The sequence below is a fragment of the Hipposideros armiger genome, unplaced genomic scaffold (assembly GCF_001890085.2).
Source record: "Hipposideros armiger isolate ML-2016 unplaced genomic scaffold, ASM189008v1 scaffold_535, whole genome shotgun sequence".
Classification (NCBI taxonomy): domain Eukaryota; kingdom Metazoa; phylum Chordata; class Mammalia; order Chiroptera; family Hipposideridae; genus Hipposideros; species Hipposideros armiger.
This window is the reverse complement of record NW_017731885.1, coordinates 427739-436990: the sequence shown is the minus strand read 5'-3', so window position 1 is coordinate 436990 and position 9252 is coordinate 427739. Positions and strand designations below refer to the sequence as shown.

At 44.3% G+C, this 9252-nt stretch overlaps 1 protein-coding gene across 4 annotated transcripts in view; it reads left to right on the top strand.

Annotated features, from left to right (window-relative positions):
- The window catches only part of SLC67A2 (solute carrier family 67 member 2), a 29154-nt gene extending 22855 nt beyond the window's left edge, over positions 1-6299 (top strand). For all 4 annotated transcript variants that reach the window (XM_019668727.1, XM_019668728.1, XM_019668729.1 and 1 more), the window contains 2 exons: positions 1422-1631; positions 4505-6299. In XM_019668727.1, coding sequence (XP_019524272.1) covers positions 1422-1631; positions 4505-5295 — 1001 coding nt within the window. In that variant the 3' untranslated portion in view covers positions 5296-6299. The remainder of the gene's footprint in view (positions 1-1421; positions 1632-4504) is intronic.
- Positions 6300-9252: the final 2953 nt, after the last annotated feature.

Here is a 9252-nt window from a genome sequence, read left to right as displayed (position 1 = left end):
TACTGATAGTTCTGTTATATGAACGCCACAATCTTTCCCAACAAGGAGAGCTATACATAAAAATTTATTCTTGTCTGTATTTGGTTGACCACGGACACGACAGAGCCCCAGAGAACTTCACCAGAGTTTTTATTCAAATGTCAGTTGTAGGTTCGGTTCCTTGAATTCTGAACATGAACCTAAGGTTAAAGTATGAGAATTTGATACCTGGTTCCCCCTGCTCGCTCTGTCTGCCAGCCCCACCTCTGAAAGGCAGGAGAAGGCTAGTTTGGGTTGCTTACAAGGTACTCTACTGTGGTCCTTTCCCTCAGGTGTGTGAGGTGACCCCCACCTTGATATCATTTCAAAAATAATCACAGATTTCCTATAAAACCTCTTTGGAGTCATCCTGCCCCATCCTTTCTCACATTTAATGAAATATATCTAGAGGGAGTCAGTCTACCTAATTCCGAAAGGGATTTATAAATGTGCTTCATAAAGAGACTGGTTACCAGACGAATGCCTACTCTAATTTGAGGCAAAGCTGGCTCTAGAACCCGGGACTACTGTGCACATGTCGGCAGGGATGTGCTGAGCCAGGCTTCCTTCGAGGAGATCACTAGAAAGCTCTGTGTCTCATCACGCTTAGGAGCACTCAGGTAGGCCCACCAGCAGCGTTGATTAGTAGGACCTACTATATATTGACCAAAACAGTGGGCAACCTATGTCACCAGAGTGTGCCAATCTATTTATGAGTGTGTTTGTTCAGTGTACGGGTACATACAAGTCAACTACATCAGCGGAAGTATGAGGAATATAAACATGTTACATGGTCTTTAATTTCTTAGTAAGTCCTGTCACAGCTTTGAGCTTGTTTAGTCAACACCAAAATCAGTTGGTGTTGGTTAGATGACTCTGTCATCATATTTTTATATTTTCACGTCTTGTCCTTCTTCCCTGCTCTGTTTCTCTCCATAGCACTTACCACCCTCATATAGATACGCAGGCTCCATGAGGTCAGGGATATCTGCCTTCCCCGCCCCCCCCCACCTGTTCTTTGCTTTACTCGCAGGGTCAAGGTACATCCCAGACGTATAGTAGGCATGCAGAAAATGTTCATTCACTGAGTTTATGAATAAAGAATGATAAATCTCTGTATAAAAACCAGCATGAATTGTACGTGGATAAGAGAAAACTGGAGATACTGCGACGTCATGATGGGAGGTGGGATTGAGGGTTCAGGGGCTTGGTTACCAGAGATAAGGTGACCAGCATCGCAGGGCTAGACCAAGAGTCCACTCACAGCGGAATGGGATCTGCAGGTCTCAGAGGTTCCAAAAAAAAAATGGAGATCAGAACTCCATCAGGCATGGAGGTGAAGTGCAGGATCACAGGCGAGGTCCTTTCGATTGTTACACAGCATGTTTCTTGTCCCCTTACAGGTATTTTTAAACACACACTCTCCATTTCAAGGGCTCTGCTTTCCGATCTGGTTTCAGAGAAGGAACGGCCATTAGTAATTGGACAGTTCAATACAGCATCTAGTGTGGGCTTCATCTTGGGCCCCATGGTTGGTGGATATCTTACTGAACTAGATGATGGATTTTATCTAACATGCTTCATCTGTTTTTTGGTCTTCTTGCTCAATGCTGGTAAGTTGCCATTTAATCATGAGAAGATTGTTTGGTGTGTGCACTCATACTGAGCAGTCTACCTACTTTTATCTCCTTACACTTTGTTTTTCTTAGAATAGGCAGACTCATTATTCAAGAATGAAAGACCATGTCATCCCCTGCTGCAGAGCCCCCAGTGGGCCCCCATCATGCTATAAAGCACATGTGTCTGTCACAGCACATGTCACAGCACATGCTCCGGCCAAGGTGGCTTCCTGATTGACCTCACGCACGCCAGGCTTATTCCCACAGGAGGGATTGTCATTTGTTCTTTCTTCCACTGCAGCTTTCTCCCCACATTTCTTTCCTGGCTCTTTCTTCCTATCATTCTAGTCTCAAATGTTTGCTTCCCTGGAGAGGCCTCCTCTAATCACTCTATTTAGAATAACTGAATTTCTTCAAAGTGCTTCAGAAATTATGAATGTTTTCTTGCTGTTCCTCTCCCCACAACACACACAATTAGGAAGTAACCTCCACAAGGGTTTGGATTTGCTCACCGCTGTCAGCCCTGCTCAGAACAGGCCAGGCAGATAGCTGACGTTCAGTAATACTGGATGAATAAAAGAATACATACCGGACTGTGAGCTCCTTGGATGCTTGGCTAGTTGCCTACTTAAAGCAAGCAGGATGAACATCTTTGCCCAGATACTTTTATAAACAAGATGATTCTTACTGTTCAGTTTTCCTTAAATTTAAAGATGTTCTACCTACCGCAGCTTTGCAAATCTTTATATGCAAGGCTCCAGGCTGCGTCATCACTCAACGCCGGAAGCAAAATTCATGAGCTTAATCTCAGTCCTCATAGACATACTTTATGATTTTCTGCCAGAAGTTGACCCTCTAATCTCAGCCAGGAGGAAAGGTCTGATGGATCAGTGTGAACCTAGATAAAATGGCTTTGAGCACATGACCGGTTTGATGTGACCAGGCTTCCCATATAAAGGAAGGTAACATGACTGATACCACTGAAAGTCAGCAGTCAGCGTATAAACAGAGAACATGAGTATGGAGTTCTGTTTTGGATTCTCCAGTGATAGTGCCACTTAATATTTTGCCCTAACCTATGCCTGTGAATGGATCTAAATCAGGGATACGTTCAGCTGCAACTGTTTCCAGCCCCAGTGGCTTAGAGGTAATAGGGATTTATTTTTCACACTTATGGAATGTGGGGAAAGGCCAAGGCGGATGCAGACACTAGCAGGGCGAGCAGGGGAGTGATAGGGCTGAACAGCAGACAGCGTCTCACGGAGTGTCTGGCCATGCACGTAGTGAGCACTGCGTGCGGCTCTTTTCTCATCCAGTTTGTCATACTTTCCTCCTCAATGACTCCAGCTGTTTTCCTCAACCCTTCTATCCCTTCAGCTTCTACTGTCCTTGCTCTGATCTGCCACTTTACCTGAAAGGCCTTTCGTGTCTTTTTCTCATGATTTCTGTTTTCCTGGAGAAGAACTCAAACTCTGGAGTCTGACAGACTTGGGGTCAAATCCCTGCTTTGTCACTTTTTCCTGTGGGCCTTAGGTGAGTTGCCTCAGTTTTGTCATCTATAAAACGGGGTAACAAAACTCATAGACTTGTTAGGACAACTATAAGAGGCATTGAATGTAAGCAGTTTACCCCACTGCCTTGCATGTGGTAAGCACTCAAATGTTACTTGCTGTCATCATTATCATTTTTAGTATTTTAATTATACTCTTCCTGTTAGTCTGTCAGTGACAATTCTTTCACTTTTTTATCAAGACTCTGTGAAATGCCCAAGGGCCCTTTTAAAGATAGGAATAAATGAAGAGTCCAGGCCTGCATTCTCATGTAGTTAGTTTTCTGTCATAAATTAGTCCAGAGAATTCATGTAAGACAAACATAGTTGCTGAAAACAGCAGGAAGCAGCACTGACTAGCTGGCCATGAATCCAAGTGGCACTTAAGTGATGAAGGACCGAAAAACCCAGGGATGAGTTAAGAAAGATGCCCTTGGATAGCAAGCTTGAATTTAGTTTTAAGAAAATTTGGGGCAAGGATTGGCAAGAGGTCATTCTCCTTGGGTGGTGTGGGATCAATAAAACAAGCGAGTCTGGAATGTGCAGGTCGCACAAGGTGGGAGGAGGGATTATCTGAACAGGGATCAGAGCTGCTGCGTAAGGTGTGTGTCAGGGTCCATGAGAATGGCGCCCCCCACATGTTTTGAGGTGAGACTTGCAAAAGCTTACAGAGGCCCTGATGGCAGAGCAGGTCCAGGCAGGGGTTTCCTGACAGATAGTTGGTGTCGAGGTGTCCTGTCTCACCCCCCCATGCCAGGGCTGGCCATCTTTGTCCATAGCATCCTGTGCTTCCCCCAACATAGCACTTACCCAGGAATCTGTTGCCTGTTTACGTGTCTGAACCCCTACTTAGGTTTGAGTTGATGGGGAAAGGATTGTACAGGCCTCGTTCGTTTGTTGATATATTCCTATTCCATAGGATTCAACATTTAAAAAGCATAAATGTCCAATATTTGGATGTATGGTGGCTAGTCAGAGAATTAGCGAAGTAATGAGGGAGGAATTTAAATGTACAGCCTAAGAATTTAGATACGAAATGATGGGATATAGGAAACCCGCTGGGAGGAAAAATAATGAATATTATGTAGGTATAGACTTTTTTTTCTTAAGGAGAAAAGCAGAATTCTGATATTGAAATGGCATAGAGTAACTGTGGTAATGGTTAAAAACTGGATTCAAAAATACAGATTCATAACTCTACTAATACAGAAGAAATACAGACTGGTAATCTAATACCAGTAACTGCGCATACCCCACGGGAGCACCATGTGAATTAAGGGCATTCAGCCTCCTTTAATAGATCATGCCACTTTAACAGGTCTCGTTTGGCTGTTTCCATGGAGTGACATAAAAGTAAACAGTACAAAGACTGGCCTGCCACTGGGTAAGAACCGTGCGCTTTGGAGAAAGACAGACTATGAAGGGCAGGAAGGAAGTCCCACCCCTGGGAGCGCGGCGCGTGGGAAGACCGCCGGGCCACCCTGGACGGAAGTCATGTCCACACTGCGGGTCATGAGAAGCCTGCTGTTTTCTGACATGTGGGACATATTCCTAGTGCACCTGCTGATGGCCGTGGCGGTCATGCTGTACTACAGTAATTTTGTCTTGGCCCTGGAGGAGCGCTTCGGGGTGAGTCCCAAGACTACAGGCTACCTCATCAGCTACAGCAACGCCCTGGGGGCCCTGGCTGGCTTCGCCCTGGGGCCCATCATGCGGCTGTACGAGCACAATTCCCACAGGATCCTGCTGCACTCCAACACGCTCACCTTACTGCTGCTGCTGCTGTACTCCACTGCCCGCACCATGGCGGCTGTGGTCCTCTCCTCCACGCTGCTGTGCTTCTCCACTGTCATTGGCAGGACTTGTGTCATGGACCTCCAGCTGACCGTGGGCGGGGCCCGGGCCAGCGGCACCCTCATTGGCGTCGGGCAATCGGTGACGGCGGTGGGCCGGATCGTTGCGCCCCTCCTCTCGGGAGTTGCCCAGGAGGTCAGCCCTTGTGGCCCCCCCAGCCTGGGGGCCGCATTAGCCTTGGTGGCTATTTTCATAATGTCACTAAACAAACCTCGCAGTGGTGGTGACGGGAGTGATAGATTAAAAAGCGAATAGAATGGGTTTGGACAACAGGAAAGACCAAAATCCGAGGTGTGTGAGTGAGGGACAGAGGCCACGAGGAGAAGCGTGCTTTGCAAGGGGTGGTGGTGTAAGTGACAAGACTTATTTCCAGCCAGGTGTGCTTTGTCAGGAGGCCTCCAATCAGTGCTCAGCTCTGCATTTAGGCCTGCGGGGTGATCAGAAGTCAGAGCCTTGTCAGAGGGGAAAGTATTAAACGTGTGTAAAAGCCTCCTTTACCCATGTGGGCCAATGAGGTTAAATCAAGGAGGGGGGTGGGGTGGGAGGAATAGCAGTGGAATAACAGAACATGATGTGTGTGAGAAGGGAGGGAAGAGACCCAAGAATGCCTTACTACATCAGAATAGAAGAACACATTAATAAAATGCCAGTCAGTGGCGACACAGGTGTTATGTCCAATTGTATAAGCTAAGAGGGAGCTTATCTACTATCAAAATCCTAGATAATGAAGAAGCTACTTTATTAAAACCAGCCTGTCACTCTCTTAAGTCATAACAATGTTATGAGTGCTGCTACTTCCACCTGGGGACCTGGTTAAAAATCAGATACCGGCCTCACCCCTAGGCCTGCTTCCTGGCCTCATGAGGCCCAGATATCTGTTATATTGTAAGGACCACTTGCAGTTTCTCATGGAGGTAGAAAAAGGACCATTCTGAGTATGTTGTTTTTACCAGAGATTCGGTGGTTTTTATTAATAGCTAATTCAATTTGGACTCTGTTAAAATTGTGTAATAACGATGTTAAACTTTCCCCAGCTCTCAGCATTATACCCCATAACTTTTTATGCAGAGTAAGAACCAGCTGTCATGCCTTATTGGAGGGACTTAATTCTATAGTGTCTTGTGTTGAAAATCCTTTCTTTCATCTTATCATGCTTGTGAACAGAAGAACTGTGTTGGTCTACAGCAGCAGTTCTCAACCTTCCTAATGCTGCGACCCCTTAATACAGTTCCTCATGTTGTGGTGACCCCCAACCATAAAATTATTTTTGTTGCTACTCTATAACTGTAATTTTGCTGCTGTTATGAATTGTAATGTAAATATCTTTTTGTATTCCAATGGTCTTAGGCGACCCCTGTGAAAGGGTCGTTCAACCCCCAAAGGGGTCGCGAGCCACCGGTTGAGAACCGCTGGTCTACAGGAATGTGCTTTGGCGTGCCTTTTCCTGGGCCTAGACTGAGCTGCCATTCCAAAATTAGTGACCAAGGGGTCAAATAAGGGGCCCAGGCTCGCTGGGAGGCATCAGCAGGGCACTTCCTATTTGGATGACATCAGTTATTAATAAAAATTATTTAGGGGCTCCCTCTCTTTTCCTCATACAGACTCCCAAAGTGTACATTCCTTTCAGTCCTCTTAATTAGTCCACTAGGATATTATTACTGCTTTTACCCTAAAACACGTATCATTGTAAATACTGTTTTAACACACTGATTTGCTATAATTTTAATACTGTTATGTGAAGCAGAAAAAATATTTCTGTAGTTTTAAAAGTTGGGTATGGTGTAAACTCAAATATTTATGATAAAGAATCAATTGGAAATGTGAAGATTGCCCTTTCTCCTATCTAGCTACAAGAAAAATACAAACTTTGTATTAAGTGTTGTAATTCTGAACTTTTATATAAGGGCTTGGTGCTTTGGAGGAGACTGAAATATGATATAAAACAGCCTCATCCTTAAGGAGCACAGAACTCGTCACAGAGGTTAGACTCAAAAGGACAATAAATAATCAAGGGTTTTTGCAAGGAAGTACAATTTCAGAAGAATTTCTCCCAAGCTGGCCTTTTCTTCACTCTCAGAAGTGGACAAGTTTCTTAGAAGCTCTTAAATGTAGCCATGTTTTTATTTTTTTGAAATCATAGCACTTTATTTTTGAAGTTAAATAAAAGCCTATAAACTTAGCGAGGCTTTACAATTAACCAGATACAGCAATACCTCGGTTCATGAGCATAATTCATTCTGGAAACACACTAATATTGCAAGACATCACTCGTTTACCAAGTTAAAATGTATTATTAAGTTGGTGCAAAAGGAATTGCAGTTGTTGCCATTACAAGTAATGGCCAAAACTATTACTTTTGCACCAACCTAATAGAAATGTTTGCTCGTCTTGCGGAACACACGCAAACCTTTAACTTACTCGCAATCCAAGGCTTTACTGTACATGGAAATACTGAAAACCAAAGATCCACCTTAGTATAGAGAGCACAGACATGTTACTCTCTCCACTAGTGGTTTTAGTATTTTGTTCACATGATTTTTTTTTAACATAAGTATTTTCTTATAGCTCCTATCTTAAATAGTCTAATGCATTGTTATTCAGGGTGCGTTCTGGGGACCAGCAACATCAGCATCCCCTGGAACAGACACGCCTCACCTCTGACCTGCTGGGGACCGTTTTCACAAGCTACCCAGCTGCTCTGTATGCACAGTCAAGTTGGAAAACCACTGCTCTAATGGACAGTATTTATATGGTTTATGGAACATGATCTCAGGGAAATTAAATCTGCTCAGTTAAAGATTGTGTTGTTTTTTAAATTCTCAAGCAACTTCTATAATGCTTTCCAAAGTGTTCAGTGGAACCACATGAAATTGCCATTTTTGTAAGTCAACAATATCTGCAGTTTCACATGGTTCAACTTAATACGTGTATGGAACCTTTCTTTAGAGGCACTGAACTTGACCAGAAAGTTTATAAAGGGAATGGCACCCTTTCAACATTATGCCAACCCCAACTGGTGAGTACTATGAAACAGCCTCAGGGCTTTGGGTTCTAGGGGGCGTGGACTTTTCCCCGAGAGGGATACTCAAACCCAGAAAGGGAGCAGAGCATGCCTGGCCATTAGAGAAGCTTGCAGGGCTCCACATCCCAGGCCTGGTGCCTTCCTAGAGCACTGAGATCCGGCAAGTTATGCCTGGAGCAAACGGAAGGGGCTAGAATCAGTGGTTCTTACCCCTGGCTGCATATTAGTCACCTGATGCCCAGAGTGTGCCCTGGACCTGGGGAACCAGGCTCTGAAGTGCCTGGTGTTTTTAATGCACACTCAGAGTGTAGAATCACAGAGTTAGGTCTAAAAGGGCTCATCTGTGCTAGGGGGAGCTTTTATTCTGAGAGATGGGGGGACTGAAGATGTCGTGCTGGAGACTGCTCTGTGGACCTTTCTGTTTTAGAAAGATCCATACTCTGGCTGCAGCAAGGAGGACCAACAGGAGGCCGAAAAGTTAGCAGTCTGGGCTTCGGGGCAGTAATCAGGAAGAGCGTGAGGGAGAGGTGGTCCTGGGCACTGAGGGAAGCAGGTAGGGGGCAAACTCCAAAAGGCCTGGTGACTGTCAGGGTGTGGCCCCCAGGGAGATTCCAGGAGGGGCTCAGGGTGACACCCACACGTCTGGTGGGGGCATTTCAGAATTCTTAAAATAGGTGACCACGGATCCAGCCAGGATAACGTATATATAAATGCAGCTCTTCTTGGAACTGGTGGTGGGTTGAAAACATTTTTCAGTCTGAAATTTTTTTTCCTAGTGAACTTGCCAGTTACATGAAAATCATTTTCTTTAAAACTGTAATGCAGTGTTATTTATTCTAATAAATTATAAGTTTTAGAAGCCATTGTATCCTCATGTGTATTTTAAGTCAGAATTCTGAAGTGCTTGAACATTCTAACCTCCAGCAGCATCCTGAAATACATCTTAATAGTAAAGACAGCAAGCCCATGTCCTTTATACCCACATACCGATACCAAATTATCCATAATCTGAAATTTATTCTACAACTGATGGCAAGCCAATAGTTTCAAGAAAACGTCATCACATTAGGATTTATTTCTAATTAGCTGCTCAAATACTAACTTATTTTAAAACATTACTTCAGATCTTGTCTTTTTTCCAGATTGTCTAAACTTACCATTTTACAGCTATTTGTGAAAACAATAAAAAC